Raw genomic sequence first — 25,134 nt, forward strand, 5'->3', positions numbered from 1 at the left:
GTTGCGCCGTTAACCGTCAATTAAAAAAATATTGCTAGTAAATATGGAAAGTTTGCCTTTATTCCAACTCTTCGCTTTTATAAACAGAAGATCTTTCCACAATTTTATTATGGTCTTGAGTTATTCCCAACTTGGATATTGGCTGAATTATCCAAATATGAAGCACGATTCTTAAGGGCTCCCTTCAGGTGTTTACCGAAGTGCGTACCATTGGCTGCAATAAGATACGAACTTGGGTTAATATCAGTTGTCAGTATGGTTATTTGGCAAAAGCTTTCATTTAGGAAACTGATTAGCCCTAAGGGTACATTATGACCTGCTGGGTTCGGGTTTTCGAGCAGATACTATTTCTTCGGCCTACCTTCACAATTTAAAAAAATGAATGTTTGAATTATTTGAAACAATTGGGTATATCGCTAGATCTTTTAGTGTTTAATCCTGTGAAGGTAAAAAAAAAATGATTTGAATGGTGGGATTGGGACATTACGATCAAAATGGCTAAAAGCCAGGAAACTCTGCCACTATGCTTCCGTCCTACACGCGTGAGGGATCATGGGTATAGTGGACATCACACTAGGGATGGTATTACTGGCACGCCCTAGTTCCACGCCCCTTTTCGAGTTTCGAAAAACAAACTGTAATACTCTGCAGCTTCCACTAGATGTCGGCCTATGCACAGCATATGAATCTAAGCAGATACAAGCATCAGAAGTATGATTACGGTGTGTAATGTATCCCATATAAAAGCTTAACGGTCTAACTAGGATTAGGATTTCTATGTAGTCTCCTCCTCGCTAGGATGGGGCGAGGAGTAGAAACAAGGCAGAACACGTTTTTTTCTTATGTGTAAATAAATTAATTTGGGTAAAAATTAGGTTTTAACCCTTAGAACAACCCTATCCTTGTGGAAAATAGTAAAGGGTGGCCTGGACGAAAGTGCTTGCAACTCGGCCACTCTATGGGCTGATGTTAGAGCTACCAGTAGAATGGTTAACCACCTTAAAAGACACGGGTGTAAAGGTTCAAATGGTGCACATGAACCTGGAAAGGAGATTGGGGGGTGGGGAGGTGACCCATTGGGAAACATTCCTCTGAAAAGCACTTAAGGATGGACAGCGCCGCCAAGTAGCCTTTAATAGTAGCAATCTGGAGACCCAGATTGACCAAAGATAGCAGAAAAGATAAAATATTGTGTTTTACACACAAAGGATCTATATTCTTTTCTCTGCACCAGTTGCTGAATGTATTCCAGCGGCAACGTTATAAAGACTTGGTTGCTGGCCTTCAAAATATCCATTACATCATCCAGGAGGTCCCTGTTTGTGGAAGATGCATGGAATGGCAGACCTGTCCAGAACGTCCAGGTACCACGTCCTCCTGGCCCAATCCGGGGCAATTCGGATCATGTTTCCCGAACATTCTCAACCTTGAGGAATGACTGGGTATGGAGGAAAGGCGTACAGGAGTGGAAATTCCCAGTCAACCACAGACGCGGCTCCTTGAGCTCCTCTTTGAGGAAATTCCCTGGGGCAATACAGTTCACACTTCCGGTTGACAGCGGTCACAAACAGATCCACTTGGGGGGTTCCCCAAAGGCTGAAGATCTTTTGAAGGACTTCCTGAGCTACTTCCCACTCGTGGGAGACTGTGCTCTGCCTGCTCAGAGCGTCCACCGCAGTGTTCTCCTCTCTGGCTAGGTGAACTGCCGACAGAGATTCCTTCGTGAATTGCCCAGTACCAGAGCTGCATTGCCTCTGCACAGTGGTAGTGACCCTACACCACCTCTTGGAGTTAGTACATGCCCACTATGTTGACCATCATTATCCGGACATTCTTTCGCTGAACAGGGGGCAGGAAGGCCCTCAGCGCTAGTCTGATTGCCCTCCGCTCCAAAGGATTGATATGTTGTTTGGACTCTGATGGAGACCAACGACTGTTGACTGTCAGATCGTTGGTGTGGGGACCCCACCCAATGAGTCAGGCGGCCGTCACCACTGGTGTCACCGGCCATGGTTGCCAACTTTCTTCTCCCTTCAGAATATTGTCCTTGCAGGCCCACCACAGCAGATCCTGTGCGACCCTGCTTGGAACCTGAAGTAGGTCTGACATCTTTCCTGATAACTGGGACCATTGTGTTCTTAGAGCCCATTGAAGGGATCTCATTCTCAGGCGGGCCTGTGGCACCAGAAAAATGCAGTATGCCATGAGGCGATCAACCTCAAATAAATCCAAGGCCTGTAGACACTGGGCCTTTCGAAATGTGGTGACCATCTGAAGAATGTCTTCAGCCCTCACCTCGGGTGGGGAGCTCTTTCCCAAGGATGTATCCAGAACAGCTCTAACGAATTGGATTTTCTGAAGTGTCATATGGGACTCTTCTTGTAATTGAGGGAGAATCCCAGTCTGTGAAGGGAGTGCCAGGTGACGGTATCCTTGTTAGGGATAACGTGCCCTGATCAGCCAATCGTCCAGGTAGGGGTTGATGTGACCCCCCCCAACTCCCCCGCCCCACCTCCTGTCTTGAGACTCGCTGCCACCGCCACCCTCAGGCGCAGGTCAGCCCGAATAGCAGAACTCGAAATTGATAATGAGAACCACCAACTGCGAACCTCAGGTATTTTCTGTGCTTGAGATGGATTGGCATGATAAGCATCCTGAAGGTCCAATGACACCAACCAATCCTGGAGTCGGAGGACTTGAAGGATCTGAGAAAGTGTGACCATCTTGAACTTGTCCTTCGTGAGGAATTTGAACAAGTATTTCAAGTCTAAAATGGGTCTCGGTCCTCCGTGCTTGAGTATTAGGAAATAAAGGGCATGCCATCCTTTGTTAGTCTCCGCTACAGGCACCAGCTTTATAGCGCCTTTCTATAGCAGGGTTTCAATCTCCTGCACAAGGAGCAGATCTGGAATCCTCAAAGTAGTTCCCTGGTGGATTCTTTTGAGTTCTCTGTATAAAAGGAAGGCAGTAACCGTGGGCTGTGCTTTCCAAGGCCCAAGCAATAATGTCTCGCCACTATTCTAGATGCTGAGACAGTCTGCCTCCCACTGGTGAACTGTGACTGAAGACCTCAGTGGTTTCGAGGCGGCTGATGCAGCTGCAGATGGCAAAGAAGCTGCTGCTTGAGTTGGCTTTGCGCCCCTCCTCGTCCCCCACGATAAAATCTTCTTTGGCCCCTTTGACTGGCCATTCCTCTCGCCCTTCCAGCTGAAGAGTAGAAGCGAAAAGATCTACCCTCCAAGGTTGTCCACTAGATCGAAAAGGCTGAGGTTGCCCAATGGCACCTAAAGATTTGCCTGCCTTAGAAGTCTGCAACTTTTCAAGGCTCTCTTCAGCCTTGTTGCCAAAAAGGGGAGACCCGTCAAAGGGCATGTTGAGAAGTCTAGCTTGCACATCCGGTGCAAAACCTGACTCCACATCCACGCAAACCTGCGCATAACAGTGCTGGTAGCCATGGCTCTGCTGATGCTATCGGCAGAATCCAAACCTGACTGAAGTGACGCGCACATGGCTTCTTTGCTGTCTCCAACTATGGCTAAGAACCCCTCTCATTCATCCCCTTTGGGAATGTGCTCTGCCGCCATTGAAATGCAGTCCCATAGAGTGAACGTAAACTTTGCAAGGGCACATATGCAGTGGGCAGATTTGAGTGCCGTGCTCCCTGCGGGACATACCTTCCTTGACCATCCATCTACTAGTTTGTCGTCCCTATCGGCGGGATGGTAGGGTTCGCTGCTTGCTTAGATGTTGCAGTAGCTGCCTGCAACATCAGACTCTTGAGTGGGTTGTTTCGACAAGTAGTCTGGGTCACTACTGGAAGGGCAGTACTTCTTGGTCAAGTTCTTATTAACAGCCGTATTGGTTTCCGGTATTTGTAGCCACCTTTTTCTGCAAGGCAATATGAAATGGTAATATGGGATCTGATTATGGACCTTTGTCTAAGATGTCTGTTAAATCATCCTGTTCGAAATGGCAATGGAGGACTACTCCACCCTATGTAGTCCACTACTTTTTGACATGAGTTGCCTGTAGGAGGCATATGCATGCTCCCCAGCCTCTGGTCTCCCAAACTCCAACTCAGGTGAGGTATCCACCCCACTTGCAGTCTGTAGGTTATAGAGGTCTAACCTAGACTCCTCTGCAATAAAACTCTGGTACATTAGGAGTACCATATTGGAGGTTATCTGACTGCTAATTTTCTTCAAATATGGAAGAAAGACTTAAAATAGTCCTTTCCCGGTAGTGGCACATAGGTTTTCTCAGTAATGTGAGCTTTTGCAAATGAGTTTGACACTGGAAGAGTCGTCAACCTGCATAGGTTTTGCTGGGGTGCTGGCAATGATGGCAGAGCTGGCATCGATGCCTTCAGTGTGGAGGGTTTGGCTGCCGTCGGTGCCGCCGGCAAAGGTGTTGACGACCTCGACTTGCGTTCCTTGCTCGACTGACTCTCCGATGAGACTTCATTGGTTCGGGGCCTCAAGGGCTCTCGATGCGGATCGGGTCTTCGTCTCGGGGCGCGCTGGATTTAGGTAGAGCCCTTTCCTTCCATGCTTCCTTGGAAGGCGAGGTAGGAGCATGGCTTGGAGGCTTTTGTTTTTCAAATATTTTGAGCATCTCTGCTCTGAAGGCCTCCCACTCTGCCGCAGTGGATTTTTTGGTTGGGCAAGAAACCCTCTCAGGGGAAGTGTCTGATGAAGGTGACCTATGGTGCCTTCTCTTCGATTCTTCATTTTTTTTTTTTATTTTTTTTTTTGGAGGACGAAGGCGTGGTGGGAGCCACGCCTCGATCGACCGTTTGGCCGCCTTCCCCCGAGGAGTCGCCTCATCGGTCAAAGGTTTCTCGGTAGGGGATTTAGGGATTCGGCCTACCTTCAACTTCCCCTTTCATTCCTTCAAGGCTTTTCTAGTCATGGATTGGCACTTGGAGCAGTATGAGGTGTTATGGTCCGCTCCGAGGCACCGTGGCAAACGTAATCCCAGAGGTTGGAACAATGGCGTTCGGTATCCTGTATTGTAATGAGATGGAGACAGAATTTAGCAGGCTAACGCAACCACAGGCTAAACCCAGAAACCTTTGGGGGATCGTACGTAGATTTGATTGCTTCGTCCCAGACATGAACTGGGTGTGCCCGGAACTTCACCCTGGTGACCCCGATACACCCTGCATGGCATAGCAAGATGAAGTGTGGCAGAGAAGATGCACCTGATAGCAGTAAATTATAATGATAAAAACTTTTAACCCTCGTGAGCCACCGCGATGTAATAAGGTTTATATTGTTGTGATGCAAGAGCAGATCAGGAGTTTGGTGGGAGAAACCCACTGGGCCACTGTGTTTAAGGTTTCTGCTGCTTTTAAAAATAAAGTTTATGCTATGTTGAATGGCGAATGTTATTAGCTGTGAAATGCTAATAAAAAGGAAAAAAATAGGAACCTCTAGGGGGTAGAGCCGAGGAGGACAGATGCCATTGGCTTGGGCAGTATTACCCAAAATGACTAATATTCTAGGAGTGACCAGCAGTTTTTGACTTTCAATGAAACTGCTTTTAATATTGGAGGATTCCCAGCCAGCATGCAAGTCCATGTAAGATCCCAGGCTGGAGAAGTCACGTTGTGCTAGCTGCACATTTGTTTAGCCTTGGCTTTTTCAGGTTCTTGGCCCAACTGGCATACCAACCTTGTGTGCCTAATTTTGTCTTGAAGTTGGAGGTAATTTGTGAACTACTTTCAGTATAACAAGGATGTGGGTTTTAGACTATACACCACACCAGTGGTGACCTTGAGGTTGGGGGAAGAGGGTTCTTCTGGACTACTACAAGAATCCAGGCTACTATGACAGTTTGACATACTTTTCTAACTCTTTGCATAACCTGTTTGAGGACTTTTTTTAGAACCACTGCAGATAATCCTTTGGTGGGTGGAATGAAGAACTGACATGAAAGAAGCCCATTGATAATTCAATTCCTAGATTGCCCCCTAATCTAGTGCTGTGTGGCGAGGACCCATCATGTAGACCATTGACTCGCACCATCACCTGTGCTACTAAAAATGACTGTCCACCAAAGATCAAGGTTATATTTACAAGTGCTGAAACAGTGTGGCTGTTTATCAACTCAAATGCTACTTGTGTCTGAAATAACTCACTGCACTAAATATTATAGGGCCAGGATAGGATGCCTCAAAGTAAAAGGCATACTTTACAGCTCATCCCTAAAGTGAGGCTTTGGGTTGGGGAAAGGGAGCCTTACACACATTAACCAAAAGCATAGTCGTACCTCTATGCCAAATAGTTACTTCACTAGTTACTTCACAACAGTGTTCAACCTTGCATAAATCTCCAAGCAGTGGAAATAAAAATCCCAAAGTTCAACAAAAAGATGCTCCAGTCCCCAAAACCAGTGTCTTCCATGCTAACTTTAAAGATTGAAATCTCCTCTTCCTTCTGAAACCATATACCCCAGACAACTCCTCCGGGGTACCCCAAGGATCTTGCGTGTCCCCCACCTTGTACAAAGTATACACTAAGCCTTTGTTCGACCATCTCGATGCCCTTGGAATCCTGTACACTATGCCGATGAACCCCAAATTCTCTTCCCCCCTCTCCAGCGACCACTTGTAAGACTATGCAACTACAAAACCATCCAATCTTGGATGGTCACACACAGCCTCAAACGATGAAAAAATTCCCCTCCTCCTCATTGGGACCCCTGCCCGCTAGAACTCTTCCCCAGGAATACAAATCCTTTATCATTGACGGCCACAAGATTTCTGTCAACCCTCCCGCACCTCCCCCCCCCCCTCTATCGATACCCTTGGGATCTACCTCGACTCTTCTCTAACCATGACCTACCAGGTCAACCATATTGCATCAGGATATGCAATAAAATGGATCAACGCCAGTAAACATTTCCTTACTACCACTGTCTGGAAGTTGCAAGGGCACTAATGGATTTGAAACCGGACTACTGTAACTCCTTACTTTGTGGCACCCCTGGTGTGGAAAAAAAATCCTCCAAGCTACAAACAACCCAGAACAATGTGCGCAGAGCTGCTCTTGACATTGGCAAACAGGACCATATATTGGATACCAGGGAAGCAGCCCCCTGCCTCCCAGTCAAGGATGGAATCATCTTAAAAAATTCTGTCCCTCACCCACCGATGGCTCCAACAATGTACCGGGCTACCTAGCGGATAAAAAAAAACACGTCTCAGAAAGACCTACAAGATCCGCCTACAGTCACTGCCTTGTTACGCCAAGGTTCAAGCGCTCAAAAGCGGGGAAATCTAGCTTCCCAGTCTGGGCACCCTCTCTATGGAACAAGCTATCCCCACACTTGAGAGGCAAAACATCCTACAATGTCTTCAGAAAGCATATCAAAACAAACCTTGCTCTTCAACTAACATCTCTCCCCACCCCCGCCTTACCGTAACTGATTTATGACTGTCTTTCTGTAACTAGCACCAATATGCCCATGGGATTTTTTGTGCTGCTATACATACAGATATAGACTCTGGCATTAATCCCTAGCTCTGTTTGTTTTGTGACCAGTATGATGCTCTGGTTCCAAAGCTTTCTTGCTGAAAGATGTTTGGGAGGTCTGCCAGGGTCCCAGCACCTGCCGTCCTCCACAAAGCTATTCCCCAGACAAGACTAGCTGCTTTTTTGTCTAGTTTGCATTTCAAGGAAACCGGCTGTACATGTGGTGGGGCTGCTGCACTGTCGGTGACCCTGGCTAGGTGGAAGCTATACATGCCGGATACTATCATCATACTGGCCTCGGTTGTGTGCACACCGAGCTGATTAGCAAGGATGCCTGTGGCTTTCAAAGAGCCTGTGCCCAGTGTGTCTTTCTTATTAGATGCCCTCCAGTTAGCTAGGGAAAATGCTACATAGTGAAGTTCATACCCTGCAGCAGTGATGGGCAAGCGCACAATACCAAACCTTCAAAAGGGGTTAATGTTTGTTCTTCCCCTCTACTGTGGGAAACCTAATATTTTGTATCTGTGGATGATTTAAAATGAGTTTCCGTTCTCTGAGCTGCTAATCGTTAGATGTATTTAATGTTTATATTGGATTCGTTTTAAGATGCATGTTAACTTGTTGAGCTTAATACTGCAATTAAACATTGGCAGTAACATGTGATCTTTTTACTAGTGTTTAACCCCTTTGTTTTACGATGTTTGCAGCGGCATTCTAACCAGAGCACTGGCACGCGCCCTCTGAAGGGCTGCCTCGTTACAGCTCATACCTTAATGTTGTGTAGCATTGCTCCATAATGGCATCTGGGTATCTTGTTTCTGTAACGTGGCTAGACTCATCCATTGATGGAACCAATAATGCCCACAGCTAGTAACTTTCAGGAATATTGACAATGTATTTGTACTTTTGTGGCAAACTTGGCATCACTGGCAGTCCTGTGATTGTGCTGTCTATTCCTGGCCATAATATGGCTCTGGGGAGTGCCAAATGGACACTTGGGACAGACCATTTGATCAAAGTGGATCCTATAAAAATGTTATGCACTGTACAAGTCCATACTGTACCCTTGCAACCACCCCAAGTAACTTGTAATGAAATATTTCTTCTTTTTGAAACTTTCCCTCATTGAAGTTTCCAACGTTTTGCTATGGTTCGATTCCTGTCCTGACTTTTAGAGGCAAGGAAAGCCTTTTTGCTTCACTTGCCTGGCTCATCTGTTTTAGGGGAACTGGCCAGACCCTTAAAGTGAATTGTGGCAGGGGTACTTTGATCCCCTTTTCTCACATTGTTCGCTCTTTTTACGACTTGTCCAACAGACTGGTGGTAGTGAATATTTTTGTATCATGTTTTTAATTTTCAACAAGTGCTTCTGCATTATTACGTGGTACTTAAAATGGCATTACACTATATCAAAAACTGGCTGTGCCTTACGTTTTCCCCCAGTATTTGGCCTACTTGTCGTCTGGCCTTCTTCATGACTGCTCGGGTCAGGAAATGCCATATTCGTAAAGACATTTCCTGGGGAAAAGGGGCAGTGTACCTTGCTTGATGTGGGGGCTTGATTTGGTCCTAAACCACACTGTGACCATTGGGAGGTCAATTTCTGGGCAGGTAAGTGGTAGAGGCTCTCCGGGGATTGCCCAACCCTTTAGTTTGAATGGTGCAGATTTTTATCAGTTGCGTCTTGAGGCCACCCTGGCTCAAATATAGGAATAAACACCTACAGCCAATCTTCAGATAGTCAGAGCAAAGACTACTATGAAGACTTGCAGCCAGCTGAAGACCTGTAGACCACCATTGAAGACTTGCGTAGCATTGCCTCCAGCAAAATCCAGGTAAAGCCCTGTCCTGCATTGATTTCCATAAAACCAGTGTCTGTACTTCCGGTGCCTTTGCTGTGCATTGGTCGCTATTGAGTATCAACTTGGGACTGTACAAGGTTCCATCTTGTGGTCAAAGCATACTTCTCCTGCCACTGCCTCTCTCAAACTTGAAGTGGGTCCTTCCAGGTGTACGCTTTTTGCTCCTCCAAGATTTGCCTGCTGCCTTTTAGAATGTGATCATTGCTGCTGCCTGCCTTTTCCGTGTCCTGGAGGTTTCAGAACATTTCTCATGGTCTGCTTCTTGGGGTGCCTGGGTATCGGCACCAGAACTGCCACTTAGCCATTGTGATGCTGACAGTGACCACTGCTTCCATGGCCTGTGAACCCCACTTGCAACAGAACTTTCAACAGATGTATCTGTATGTTCAGCAAATTAAGGATTCACAAGACCGAGGTTCTGAGCTTAATAGAAGTCATTCTGTTAAGCATACAAAGCTCTTCTCTATCGCCTCCCTTCCCACCATAGGGTTGCATCTCTCCATGCTTGGTCCGATCAGAGTTCTGGCCAAGGATTTCCCCTGGGCTTACCATGTGGTGGGATTGGACCCCTACAAACTGGTACTTTTTTGTTTCTTCATCCTGTTGACAACCTGTTGGCTTTGCTAAAACTTGTTCAGCTCCCAAATCTCAAAGGTTTTCTCCTTAGGACTAGTAGCTCTGGGCACTAGGCCACTCGCATTACCCGTGTCTCCTCTGGTTATTCCCTACCCTCCCCAAGAAGTGACGGTACAGTCAAGGCTTCCTCTCTGGAGGGCAAGGCGTGATCGTGACTTTGCACACTTACCTACCCACCCTTTAAGTTGTACATAAGAATATGTACAAAAGAGAATTATGGGAAGAATTTTAAACCGTAGTGATCCGGAACACGACTGCATTTAAGTATTTATCAGATTTTTACAGGTAGGTAAAACGGTAATCGATTAGTTTGCCTTTCACTCGATTATGGCAAAAACTATCTCTGTCGCACCCATTTACAAGGAAAAAGCGAAATCGAGCAGCCCCGTCTGCTCTGATGAAGGCGTGACCAGTTACATTTATGCCCACATAATCACACTACAAAATGCACTACATTCAATATAAATAGAACACTACATTTTAGTACAAGTATTGTAGACGAAAAATCCACAGTTGAAGTACTATAAGGTAAATACAGCATGTATAAAACGAAGTGTTCAAGCCCAACTCCCAAATTCAATACAAAGCCTGTTAACCAAACTGCAAAATACTGGACACTTTACAGGCTATATCGGGAGGTAGTAAAATGCTTAAAATAGTTGGGCAGCCCTATAGTCAATTGGTTACGTGTCAAATGCAGTACTGGTCCATTAAGATAGTTCACCCACAACCCTAGTAGAAACAAAGATAGGTTTAGCGCAATTTAGCTTCAATTGGAGATACACTGGGTGACATGCAGAGTGTGACCACTTTAAAAGAAAATGATGGTACACTTGGGAGATATGAAGCTATTGGTAATGGTTGTCACTTTTAGAGTGCACGTTTTCGGAGTTCGCAGTTTGTCTAAGGTAATCCACCAGTACCTCTAATGGTTATAGGTAAAGGGTAAGTAAACACTATTTACAATCCACAGAGGCAAAAACTGTGACTCCCCAACTGTGGAGTGTGGGGGATCCTGTTACTGAAGTTCCAGATACTGGTTACACGACTAGGATAGCTGTAGTATTGGCCTCAAGCTGAAACCTAGTATGGTGTTTGAAGTGGGCATAGAAACGGCTCTGCACCTGGAGCCAATTGACACTGGAAACTTGTTTTGGGGGGGGGCACAGCTTTAAGGCCAGTTAAGATTACTCGGTGCCAGTTGTGGAGGAAACCACCCAGGGAGCACAGGTGAATAGGAGTATTCATTGGGTCTTTACTAATTGGTATTTGCGATATCGAACGTCAGTATGAACATAGCCCCATAGGGTTTGAAATTGCCAGGAGCAATTTAGCTCCTGGTTAAAGCCAAGGGGAGCCTGGTTAGCTTGAAACTAACAGCTGCCAGGAGCTATTTTTGACTCTCGGCCAGTGTTGCCTCCCACACATAGCTATGTGATCACTGCATAGGTTTGGCAATGTGTATAAAGGGCACATCTTGGGGACATTTAAATAATATTGGATAATATATAGACACAAAGGTAGTTTGCATCTTGCGCACAGGTTAGATTTGCTACACGCTATGTACTAGCGCCTGTGTACCCAAAGGTAGCTTCTGCATAATGGGCGATGACCGATACCCATGCGCTTCTTTTTGCTTATGGTCCAATCCCAATTTCGATCCCTGCCCCAGGTGCAGAAGGAGCCCAGACAACAAGATCCCTATAAAGGCTCACTGAAGGCAACCCTTAAAACGTAGATGAGGATGCAGCAAGAAGGTCACCTGACTTACTAGTCAGGTTGGCAGCAGGAAACTCCAAGAAATAAAGCCTAGAGGCTATACAATGTGCCCTGTGATGCTGCAAATCTAGGCAGATTAGGAGCAAGCCATTTGGTTCCACTAGTAGCTTGGCTCCCCAGTTCAGTTTCTGCAAGATCAGGAAGGCTTCTAGGAGAGTGAGGACTGTTTACATGAAGAAATGACCAAGACCCCAGTGGTTCAACAGTGAAAGCCAAAAGGAAACCTGAGGAGCTTATCCCAAAAGGCTGGCAGTAGCAGCCATAAGTACATGGAAGATCTAAGACCGCAAGCCTGTCTAAGGAGGAGTCCTCATCTTACCAGCAGAGCTTTAGGTAGGTTTCAAAATGCTTTTGGGAAAAGGTACATGGCCTCCCCCCAAATATACATATTCATATAGTGGTAGGGGCAATATTGGCCATCAATCCACTTATGCCGTATTCATGTTTTGGTGGCCAGCCGACTTTTAAACACTGTGCGATGCCTTTCCAGTTTCGACTAGATTGCAGTTCTGAGGACTTTAAATCCACATGTGGGAGTGCCAAATAAAGGCATTTGTTAAAGTTCCGTAGCCAGAATGGTGAGTCTTGAATGACCCTTCAAACAAATGCCACAAAAACAAAGGGGTTTGCATGACTGTTTTGATACCCAAATGGTCACCATGTAGATGCTTTGGATATCTTCCACCAAACTATAAGCCATACTAGGGGATGTCAGTTTATTTTTTTCCGGTTTTGGATGACATGATCCACAAAACTACACAATAAATACAATGCATAAGTCATAGACCTACAATACAAACTCAAACACCATACAGAGTACTTTGATAAAGCACACAACATTTTCAAATAAATGTGCAAAATCAAATCAAAACCCATATAACTATTTCCATCCCAATTCCAGCATTGTTGATCTTCTTTTCCAGGCTCCCTTTAAATTGTTAGCAAGACCAATGGCTGCTTTAGCATCTGGATAGTCAATGGCGCCTCTGTTGCCGCACATGAAGTATAATTTCCTTCTATTACTATATACAGAGCAAAAAGGCCCAAACCGAGTTTTTTTCTTTTGCCACAATAAACACTATATGGGGACTGGCCTCAGGTCGCCCAAAGTGGGTGGACATCGAACAATCTCGCCTACCCCTGCCTCTTCGCTTCCTCCCCAACGCCTTGCGCCGTAGTTGGCCAGATGTGCTGATGGCCACGAAAAACTCAATAAAGGCATGGGAGTGGGCCCGCAGATAGAGGGATCCCAAGCGACCTGAGCGCGCTCTCCCCAATCTTCCACAACCCGGCCTTCTCCCCAGGAGCTCATCCAGCGAACATCAGGAACTGGGTCGCAGGAGGCCTTGAATCGCTGGGACAGCTCTTCGCAGGAGACTCCCCCTTAACTTCGAACAATGTAAATCCTCCTTTCAGCTAGCGCAGATGGACAGATTCTCCTATGCCCAACTAAAACGCTGGTGCTCCAACCCCCAGACCCGGATGGCAGCAGCTCAGCCTCTCACTCCCTTGGAACTCACAGCGGCTGACCTACCTGTCCGAGGGAAGATTTCCGCCCTCTACAAGCTACTGCTGGACGACCCCCTTCTCTCTAAACCATCCTACATGTCCCTGTGGGAGGCGGACCTGGGTCATGCTATAGAGGACCAATCCTAGGTGGATATCTGGACCAGGACGCGCACGGCATCCCGCTGCATCACCAACCGGGAATGTGCCCACAAACTGCTTTTGCGATGGTGCTACCCCCTTTAGGTCTTCACCACTTCCAACAAGCCCTGGACCCTCACTGCTGGCGTCTATGCAGCCACTTGGGATCCTACTTCCACATGTGGTGGACCTGCCCTAAGGTAAAGGAGTTTTGGACCCAATACCACGCCACTATAAAAGACATCACCCAAGTGACCATTCAGCTAACACCCGAACAGGTCCTTCTTGGGATCCCGGACGCTTACCCGAGAACGGGGAGGAGGGCCACGCTGACCACTGAACTCTTGCTGGCTGCCAAAATCACGGTAGCCCGCACCTGGAAAACTGCGGAAGGCCCCCTCATGCCCGTGGATCAAACTCTGGGACATCCTAATAGCTGAAAAGGTCACAGCAGCTAAGGCGGGCAGACTCTATCGTTTCTTGGACGTCTGGGCCCCGGTCCTAGACTATGACCAGAAATATCCGGCGCTCACTTTTAAACCGCGCCTGATCGCGAACGCTCTCCATTCTATGGGGGACATCTTGCCGCCTGGCGGAACGGAATGAGGCCCGGGAACAATGCCTTCTGCAGGCGTAAGGGTTGGGGGGCATTTCAAATGTCACATGTCTGTAACAAATGTAAGTTTACCATGCTTGCTCCTGTGCTCTGTTAATAAACAAGTTAAAAAACCCACTATATACTGCTTTGTTGGTAAAGGCACACTTACATTTTCTTCTCTGGTCCAGAAATCAGTTAGTAATAGCTGAAATATACCAAGCGGCACCACCTACTTGCGAAAGTTGTAAGTAACACTGTGCAGTAATTTTCACATCTTCCCTGGTCCACGCCCATATAGACTATACTTTCAATTTAAGCACATGCTTAGTGATTTTAGATGCCCTCTGGATTCTCAAAACTAAACCCCAGCCCCACTTGAGCTTCTTGTGAAATAACCACTCTTCTGTGGCAGCTTCTGAAGGACAATAAATTACTGTTTTTCCAGCCCATCCCCCCACCCACCTTTCGAACACAATGTGTGCCAGAAAAGAATCGGCCTTAAGTCCGTAAGGTAGGATTGGCCAGTCTCCAAATGAGTGGTATAGGTTACTTTGATTATGGGGACTCCCAAAAGTTGTGAGAGTCCAGATTTCCATAACCCCACAGCCCATTCCTGTAGCAATCTCTTTTAGTATACCACCACCATGTGCTCAACAGTGCTGCTGCAGGTTTCTAGCCAGTCTGAATACCACCTTTAACCATCACATTTTTTCGCTAGTCTTGCAACGTTATCTGTGAACTGCTCATTAAATCTTATCCCTAGATAATCAAAATGGTCATGGGTCGTTGGCACATGACCTCACAAGGATATCTGTTTAAACCTTTTTTCCTGTAAAAGCACACATGTAGCACTTTGCCATGTTCATCTTTAGGCCACAATGCGACCTATAATCACCACTACTCCGTTATAACCTAAAACAGGGAGCCTTCTTCTACAGAGTGGTACATCAGTGCCTGATGCTTACAGAAACGCTTCAAGGGAGTTAACTTGAAGGTTAAACAGGAGGGGTGGAAGTATGCACCCGATCTATGTTTTGTTCCTTCCTTGATAGGGTGACTTCAACCCTTTCCCAAATCTGACGCAGACCGGAGTACCCATAGGCAGAACTTCCAGCATATAAATCGGGGATTTTGGTACCTATTTCACTTAAGGTTATCCAAAGGAGCCTCCTGTCCACCTAGTCCAAGGCAGAACATTGGTTCCCATCTGCGTGGCCTTCATGGACCCTAACCAGTAATATATTTGGCTAATGTTATAAACTCGGGCAATGGGTTATGGTTGCCATCCTAAAGGGCAGCTGTGTATCTGAAATGATTATCGTGTTCCTCAGACCTTTAATCTCTTAAACAATCGCTGCAAAAAGCTTGGATATACCGTCCAGTAAAGTTACAGGGCGATGGGATGAAGGGAGTTGATTACCTTTTTTCTTTCGTAAGGGGCTTGCGGGGGGATAACGCCAGTTTTCCAGCCATTTGCATGCAATATTTGTACCACGAAGGGTGCCCCACAGTTCAGTGTGAACACGTAAGAGATTGGGTGCCCCATCAATACTGGATTCTTTGAGAGATGTCTGCCTCCCTAGCACCCCTTCTACTTCCCTAATTGCAGTAGGAGTTAAAATCTCCTTGTCCAACAAGGCCATCCGTCTGCTTCTGGTAGCTCTCAGATTGTACAAGGCATGATACATCTGTTGGGGTATTTTAAGAACACCCCAAACCTAGTAGATGGGCTACTTAGGGCGCACATCAAAATTGATTTGCATCTGCAAATGTACACCCCACTGCCACCTCCTAGTTTTGTCCTGTTTTCCTGGGCCTCGTGGCTCCTAACCAACAAATGGCAAACCATGAAAAGAGTGAGTGAACATTTAGGGTAACTCCAAGAAACCCCAAAAATGGAATTCTGCACTACTAGATCAGTGGATGCACCAGTATGTACTTGTAATAGTGGGTATGACATTTGAGTTTCCCAGAGGACAGCAAGTCTTACCTGGCGAGTAATGGAATGGTGCAGCAGTTTGGCGGCAGCAACAATGTCAGTAGCACAAAGGGATCTGTACCCAGAGGGCCCTTTTTGTTAATCTTCAAGTAGTTACAGAAAAGAGTGTGCGTGCCAAACTGATCTTTCGCGATTCAGTGAGCTGCTTGTGAATTTGCCTAGCTTTCCCCTTTCAGCCACCTTATTCCCTCTTACAGTATATACTGAATGCATCGGGTTTCAAAAGCATGGCTCTGGACGCCCCTTATTCACAGGACTCTCCTCCCAAATGGAAATGGGAGAGACCAGACAGTGTTCATGGATGAGTGGTTATCCCATGTGTTCATAAGATCTTCCTCCATTCACAGCAGACTGACCCAGTTTATGATACTCCACTGCCCAGGTTATGCTCACATGTGTTGTAGGGTTGCTCCGGAACATGGTGCAGCCTGTACTAGGTGTAGTCACTTCGGCATCCTTTTCCACACATGTACGTGATTGTTTTTATTGCTTCTGTTGTGGTCCTTGTGTTGAATAATCTTGCACTTCTTTGACCCCTGTAAACTGCTTGCTGTATGGGCTCACTATCTGCCTTCAGCAATGTTGCTAGTTAAGCAATAAATTAAATGTGGGGTTTACAATTGGCTGTGAGAATTTGGTGTGATGTGAGGGCTTCTGTATCCCACTCCCATGTGACCCGCATCTCTCTAAATTTGGTCTCCTTTTAGATCCTATCTGCTTTCAGGAAAGCCCTCGCACCACCCGGACACTAAAATGCATGTAAAGAAGAGTACAGATTATAATGGTGTATTCAATCAAAAGTCCTCTGTGCAGGATTTCTGCTTTTTTGTGGTGCCTTTTATAGATTGGATTGTATACCTTCTGCTGGCTGTTTTATTTTTTCACTGTAGGATGATGTCTCTGTGATTTCTTTATCACTTTCCTTTTTAAAAGAATGCATTAATGTCCTCTTTTCCTTCAGATGAAGGGCTTGGCGCTCAGCAATTCTGAACTAATTCGGCAGGTTCACAACAGTTTTGCCAGGTATGAAAATATTAATAATTGAAAGCCCAGCAAGCTGACTATAAGGCTGATTCTCTAATCAAGTTATTCCAGTTTCTTCTGTAGTGTGCATGTAAAATGGAATACCCTGATGTGGTCATATGGTTGGAACCCCCACCCAAAAATGTTTTGACATGCCAAGTAGTTTTCAGTGTTGGCAATTTTTCCTGTAGTCGTTTATAGTTCGCTCTTATAAAAGCCATGGTATTTGCATTATATGAACAGAGCTCTAGTAATACTTCTAAAGGTGTGAACTAGGCAAAATGCATCCAAGCACTGGACAGCTTCCAGTATCACAGGGACTGGGAATTCTACCAACAGCTTTTCATACTTTAGTTTTTGAGCCTAGGTCCTGAAATGGCATGTGGATGTTAAGAGGGAGTTTCAGAGTTTCACCTGTGGGTGAATTTGGAGCATTAGGATTATAGTGAACAGGGAAAAGACCTTGATGTTTAGTTAAATAGGTAGAGGAGTAAGGATTCAACTCGGTGTGGGGTGGGGGTATCAGGGGGTGGGGGGGGGTGGTGTGTGTGTGTGTGTGTGTGTGTGTGTGTGTGTGTGTGGTCTAGGACTACGGTGACACAGCACTCCCAAGGATTCAAGTTGGGCCGAAGATGTTCAACAATACAACATTATTTATTTGGACTTTGAATGCGCTCTAAGTAAGTAAAACCTCAGTAAAGTATTGTCACAACTACTTATGTACACCTATATATCCACTGTTTGTGGGGTGGGGGCTTCTAACATCACACCAACGCTTACCTTTAACACTTTTAAGCAACAGTAAGCAATATTATAACTGTGTAACTGTTAAAGCAAGTCGGAGACCGAGCAAATGGCAATTTAGAACAGACCAGTAAATTGTAGAAAACGGAACACTCAAGAAAGCCTAGATTAAGGTTCTTAGTACGTCCAACGCTGCTAGGAATTGGTGACTTTTGGGCACTAGGTCCCTATATGTACTTACCAGGCAGGTTTATTATGCTATTTGCATACAAGAGTTGCGAACAGTTGCAGGTAAATGTTCCAGGTTTGGAAAATAAAGTAACGTTTTTACGGGATTGGCTTCCCAGGAGTGGTGGGATTGGGTGAGAAAGGGTGGCTGGGTGGAGGGTGTCATTGACTAGACCACCCGATATTTATCTGACAAGGGAGAGAGGGGGTGGTTAGGACTTCAACCCCATACCACCCTCTGGCAGGAGGGATAGGGATAGGAATAGGTATGCAAACTCACCTCCTTACTATGATTTTCTTCAGCAACCACTTCAGTTGTTCCTGAATCTGCTGGCCCACTTCCAGGCTTTGTCCAGTTGAGGGGGTCCAGGGGATGCAGGTGCAAAGGTTGTTTTCGGTCTTGGGTTCCGGGCTCCGGTGAGACTGTTCTGAAGGCTGGACAACCGTTCCATGACCGGATGAAGACCTCAAAGGAGTAGGCGACCTCAGGACAGTCTGGTTGAAGCAGGAGTTTCCATGAACAGATAGCTACAGACTCTCCTCGTGCTGAAAGAAGGACCAGGCCTTGCACTGCTTCTCTTCAGTCGGGAAGGCTGAAACTGCATGAACATTACTTGTTGCACATGTTTAAGAGCTGCAGAGTTCCAAAGCTGCACTCTGAATAGCGACCAGTGGAGCTAGGTAGCACAAGAGTGCTCAGTCCATTGTGTGGTCCAGGGACACCTCCTGAAGGCTCAACAAGCACAAATTCTATGAGTATATCGGCCATTAGTCCATGCCACAAACATTTGTTCTTCGTGTACATTTAGGTATGTATCCTTTTTAAATTTTCATACTGCTTTCTGTGGTTCATATGCCTTACATGTTAAAATATAATCTAGTTTTGTTACTGTGAAATGTTTACTTTGCGTGCCTTACTTATTGATTCTTATTTCATTTGACCTACTGTTCTAACATCCCTCATAAACTGAGCTGTTTCCTCACTACTAAAAATGTGTAACTTTAAATCATTCTCCCCTTCTGCATTGATTCATTTCTCTCCATTTTTCTTAGTTAAAAATGCAAATGTTCTTCAACCATGATGTGCCAGCTGTGACACCCATTGGTTTGGCTCGAATTGCATTGGCACTATACTTTTTGATTGCTGTTTTTCAAAGGTTTTAACAGCAAACAAATCCATAACCTATATCAACCCCCCCTTCCCCTTATCGAACAGCATTAAATCAATGTTTTAATGTGTCACAAACTAAAGGTTCCTTGCAATTTTTTATGTGAAGAAGGGTCATAACGTTTTATTTTTCTTTACATCAGGATGATGGTTCTGCGACGCAACTAGTCCTACAGCGGACAGCATTACAAAATGCACAAATATTATGGTGTTCTTGGATAACATTTACACCCGTTTTTAATAATTTCCCCTTTCATTTTAGCCTAGCTTTTCAATGGTAGCAAATTGAATGTAAATTGTCAAATCGTCCAGTGAGTGAGGATTTTTTTTTTCAAACCAGACTTCCAATGCCAGCCATGTTAGTGTTAAGCATATTTAACCACTACATAATATTTGCTTAATAACGTTCAGACCAATCATGCATGACATATACCAACTAAGGGATTTGTCCAGAAAGAGATCCATACCGACTTTTAAATTCATCCGACCAAGTTAGGAATTGGACAGAATGTTGGAGCACCTTGTGATGTCCCTAACCACCCTCATAAACCGTTTTAATGTTCCTAGAAAACACACATAGGTGCACTGTCCGGCACGGTTTCTACTGGTTTTGCTCTATAAAGTATTAACTTTTTTTCTTTGCGAAAGAAAATATACCGGCATTCATTTATTCATGGGACTAGCTAGCTGCTTTAGTGATCTTTGTCCCAGGATAATGGCAATGCCCAAATCCTACCCATCCACCCATGCCTTTTGGTTTTGGCACTGCATCTCACAGCAGTGGCTTCCTGATACCTTGGGCTTTGAGATGTTCACTGACAATCCTTGCTCGTCTTTCAACGATTGCAGCTTGACAATCTGTGGCCCCTATAGTTGTGACATGGAAAATGGGACATGGAAAATGTTGAGATTTGGTGTTTTAGTCCTTAATATGAAGATTAAAGAGAAGGGGTGCAGTCACACAGTCCCCTCTTATGGATGGATGGTGGGTGGGGTGGTCGGTGGATACTTGTCCATTAGTTTCTATGTCACACTAATACAAAAGTCTGTGTACATATTTAACTGTGATGCATTAAGCTCCTTAGACTTAAACATTCACAAGACTCCTGTCCACACAAGGGCACGTGATTGGTCCATGAATGCCAAGTATATTGGTATCCAGTGGCCTGAACATGACTAGCTTGTTAAAATAGTTTAGGTATTGTATACTGAATCTACTAATGGGAGTAGTCCTTTACCTGTATCACACTCAATGTTGCTGCTTTCTGTTGTGACCTTGGTCCACCTGGTCTGCAATTCTCCCTCTTTTCCGTTTTCGGCTTATCTTTTCCCTGTTTTATTTGCACACCACTGCCCATGGTCTGGTTCACACCATAGCTGGGGTGGTCACAATTCACCCATACGGATAAGGTTTTGGTGCTGTAAGACCGCTACAGTGGTGATCTGTACAGAACAAAAGCAATATAACTGAACTTGTAGGACATGGGTCGTTGCCATACTGGACACAGTCCTCTCTTCACCCTCCCAACGCCCATCCCTTGAGAATTTGCAAGTACTGCATGTTTTCAGCTTGTGGGATCACAGAACACTCTCAGATGGCATTAAATAGGGTGTTTATATTGGTATTGAGTAGTCTGGACCGGGTTTATAAAATTCTACTGGGCAAAAGTTTGGCTTGTTGCTTTTTCCATTGCTTCACACAACTACATTGTGTAGAAGTACTTGGTTTTCCAAGCCATTGGTAACTTCCCTAAACCCAATTACTGATCCATACTGCTTCTAGTAGAATACTGTTGAGCCATACTAAATCTTTGGGTTTTTCTTGTATCTGCGATTGCCCAGTCTCTATCATGGTCACTGTCCCCAACAGCTTGAGAATTCCTCCCAGGCGTTCTCTTTATGCATGTTATTACCTGTTTCATGGCGCTATAATCACTCCTTTGGTCAGCTAGATTCACTTTTAGCTCTGCCAAGAGTTTTCTTAGCTATTAACAATGTATTGTCTCATAATGGAGAATTCTCTTTTCTACCTCCTGAGAATGTATTGGTCTTACCAGTGAAACCAGGCGTTTTAACAAGGTTTGAAAAGTAGCTACAATGAGACTAAGTCCAGTAAACAAAGGTTCCTTGCTAATCTTAAGGCCCTGCTTAATTCAAAATGGATGTGTGCTCTTTTTAATGTGCTTAATGGTTACTAACCCCATTGCGAAAAAACTTCCTTTGGGTGTAGATTTTGGATCCACAACCATACCAACGTCTTAAAGTACAGAGATTATGGTCCCTTTCTGGGCATGATCGACCCACATTGTCCTTCAGCATATGCCAGGTCTTGATTGGCAGTCACGACCTGGGCAAGACTGCTCTGGCTGAACTGCTAATGAAGGCCCAACAGTTGTGAGAGCTGAGGTCCCATTTGGATTTGTTTTTGGTTCGGATTAGGTTTCATTTTTTTGAACTGACTTTCCAGAGACTATAGGGTAACAGGACTAGAATATCCGGATCCACTATGTGACCACTTTCAGGCTCCCACAATGGTCTAGCAGCAGCATGACCATCAAAAAGGGACACTTTCAATTCGGTCACAGGAGACTGGAGTACAGCAATCTGAGCACAGGCAGCAGATTCGGTCCAACAACTAAAAGCAACAGCTATAAGGAAATATTTTTTTTCTTCTTTCCTAGTCTTCTATGGGACACTTTACTTTTGTTTTTTTTCAACTCCTGACCTTACTTTGGAGGCAAGTAAAGCTTTGTGCTTTACTTACCTTGTCTTTTTGCTCATTCTTATGGGGAAACTGATCCGTCCATTACGCTGTCAGTACTGACTGTCTCTGTGGATTTCTTGTATTGTTGCATTTCAACACATCACCTTTAAAGTGCAGTTACTATACTGGTTTATCCTTTAGTGTAATGACATTTTGGTTACTTTTAATGTGCCTACGATGAGCTGGCGCCTAGAAAAAGGCATGTTATAAATGACTTATCATATATGGTGGCAATGGATATTTTCCGACTGTTTTGTACCTTTTTTACTTTTTGCATTGACCACAAATGGCTACCAAGAGTAGATAGTATTCGATGGCTGTGCCACAAGGTTTTTGCTTGTCCTTTGGCCTTCTTGCCCAGAATAGCCATATTTGGAAAGCCCTGTTCTGAGGAAAGCTGCTCCCTTCCTAGGCTAAGGCAATTTGTGGGGGAGCCCAGATGTGGGGGCTGGGACAGTCTGGTTCCAGTACTCAACCTGGTGCCTGAATGTCTGTTGCTGGGGCAGATGTGGCTATCCATGGGTGGATAGCCAAGGATAGTTTCAATGGTGCATATCCTTGCTATTGGTGGGGGGGGTGTTAGGTTTTCATTTTGATGCCAAATCTCCCTCCACTGTGACTGAAGGGAGTCGGTGTCATTTTTCAGACTCTCCATAGTTCAAATGGACTCTGAACCTTTCTAGAACTTTTTGGGCATTGCGATGAAACCCGCACTGCAGTCATCACTGATTCCCAGCCCAAAGTCTCTTCCACCCCCCCCCCCCACCCCCATGTGGCCAGAGGAAGGCAGCTGCTAACTAATCATGATGGTGGTATTCTGAGGGTGGATCACATGGGAGGAGACCGCTATCGAGGAAGAGTGGTGGCTCCAGCAGGCGAGAAGCGATATTCTTCCCTTTCTTGTAAGGAAGATCCTTTAATTCCAGAGTTTTTGGTGACATGTTGTCATTCTTCAGAACCATTTTAATTCTAAAAACCTTAAACCTACTTTTTTCAGACAAACCGCTATTCATTCTTCATGTATGCATGATAATTCTAGAACACTTAACATTTATGATTATTTAAATTAAACTGTCTGATAAGGTAACTTAAATTCTGAAACTTGCTTGGACTGTATGTCCCAGAAAGCCTCAAGTACTGAGACAAGGAAGAGGAGCCAGGAGTCAATGGGGAGGGAATGTGACACCATGTGCAACATACAGTCTAGTTGTCGAGATCAAAGTCGGCTGCGTGAGACACTTAAACTTGGAAATCACCTGCAAGTATGAAAGGAGAGCGGCTGTAGAGAGTGTGGAGCGGGAAGCGAGTCCAGAAGCAGTCTCATGAAGAGCCATGGGCAGAGCAGGAAACGTTTGCTGGTTACAAACTGGAGGCATTCTGGACCAAAGAAGAGGCACTCCAGAGAAGTTGTAGCTGGTGCCCTGGAGGAACCGCTGACTGAACTGTGCGCAGCAGGACCAGAGAAGATGCAGTACAGTAGAGTGCCAATGGTTCCATCGGCAAAGGAATAAAGCAGACTCGGGAACCAAAAGAGACTCTGCCAAGAAGGGAAGCTTGCCCAACAAACTCCTCACCACAGCTGCACATTACACCGGTGAGTCAACCTAAGAGTAGTGGACCCTCTGACGTGCCAATGTTAATGGGAAGCATTTTTGAATAACGATCGAATTGAAAAGGAAAGGCAAATGTGGTACAATTCTCCTGATGAGTTGTCAATTGGGGGAACCTGGAACCAGCAGTACCATAAAACAAAAGACTTTACAGAAGAAACAAAAAGGTAAAAGTTGTACAATTCTCCTAATGAGATGTCAGTTTGGGGGTAAACCTGGAATAAACATTGCCAAGAGATATTAAGAGCAAGGTTGACAGACTGAGCTTGAACGACCCTCGTATATGGGATGTCCGTGGAGGGTGGGGGGGGGGATACTGGAACAAGTAATAACTGAAGTTAACAAAGTAAGTTTTGCTATTGAAGTGCAATTGTGGTATATCAAAGAGGAAAGTGAATGTTACAGAAAGACCTGATGAGAGATGCACATCTGGTGGTGAGCCTTTTGGGAATAGATGCCTAGCAGTATAGTACACCAGAGGATCTGCATGAGTCAAAGGCAGATTCCTGGCAGGTGAGTATAGCTGGAGATTCAGTTGAGAAGTTTCATGGTGCAGTATACCGGGAAACCCCTCTTTAATATCAGTTCAAGAGAAACTTTATCTTAAGTTGTGGTTCAAATTGAACATTTCGGTCAACCTGAAAACTAGAAGTGTTTTGCCATGAAGAGAAGACATTTTGTTTGAAGTTAAACCGTCCTGAAAATTTGGAAAGACTTTACTTTGCTATAGTCCAACCAGTGTTGGGGGAAAGACATTTGTAGTGCCATAGGGAAAGTATTAAGCTCAAGAAATGTTCATTGCCTTTGATAGATCATTGTTGAAGCAGAACATTTTGAAAATGTTTCCTTCAACAATTCGGGGGAAGGGAACCAACCCCTGGACACAGATTGTTTTGTTTAAGTTATGTTTAGGTTTTTTGCACATTTTTGTTAAAATCCGACATTTGCCTTGCACCTTTTGTGTTTTTGTATGTGTGAGGGTCAGAGATAGTTTGGACACAAACTCTGCCTGCTTTAGTTTTAGTTCAATAGGAAGGGACTCTTTGGTATAGGGAAAGATAGGCCGATGTTGAGAACATTACAACTTTGTGTCCGCCTCTCAATTCTGACCCCTCACAGCAGCTACTTTTATTATTGCAGCACACAGCTTTCTGTGCAGTGTTGCTGGGTTGCTCCTTGCACTTCCTTATTTTTTTCTTTACTTACCTTCAACTACTGTTCTCCAGGGTAGTGAGAGATTTTTCATCCCCTTTACATCTTATATAGTGAGCACACCCTACCCTATCTGGAGTGCTGGGGAGATGCATCCCCTTTCTCACTGCTCCTATTATGGCTGGTGGCTGTGGAGACACCTTACTTATTTTTGTGTGAGTTCTACCTGCAGGCTGTCATTACGGCTGTGGTTTGCACAGAAAGGTCACCATTTGTAGTGCGCTTGTCCTTTCTTGGTCCTTCTGCCATCCTCAGTGGGGGAGTTCCTGGTTTCTTTTCTCTGAGCTTTTTGTGTAGCTCGCAGAGGCTCCAGCGTGTCTGAAGGCAGGAAGCGAGGGAGAAGTCTGGAACTCTGTTCACCTTTGTCTTCTGGTGTTCCTGAGAGA

The 25,134-nt window shown here is 45.1% G+C and overlaps 1 protein-coding gene across 2 annotated transcripts in view; it reads left to right on the forward strand.

The window, feature by feature from the left end:
- The window catches only part of UCHL5 (ubiquitin C-terminal hydrolase L5), a 518,067-nt gene that overhangs the window by 206,659 nt on the left and 286,274 nt on the right, over positions 1-25,134 (forward strand). For both annotated transcript variants that reach the window (XM_069641075.1, XM_069641074.1), the window contains exon 5: positions 16,961-17,022. In XM_069641075.1, coding sequence (XP_069497176.1) covers positions 16,961-17,022 — 62 coding nt within the window. The remainder of the gene's footprint in view (positions 1-16,960; positions 17,023-25,134) is intronic.

This window comes from Ambystoma mexicanum, chromosome 1q, assembly GCF_040938575.1.
Source record: "Ambystoma mexicanum isolate Mex_15411 chromosome 1q, UKY_AmexF1_1, whole genome shotgun sequence".
Lineage (NCBI taxonomy): Eukaryota > Metazoa > Chordata > Amphibia > Caudata > Ambystomatidae > Ambystoma > Ambystoma mexicanum.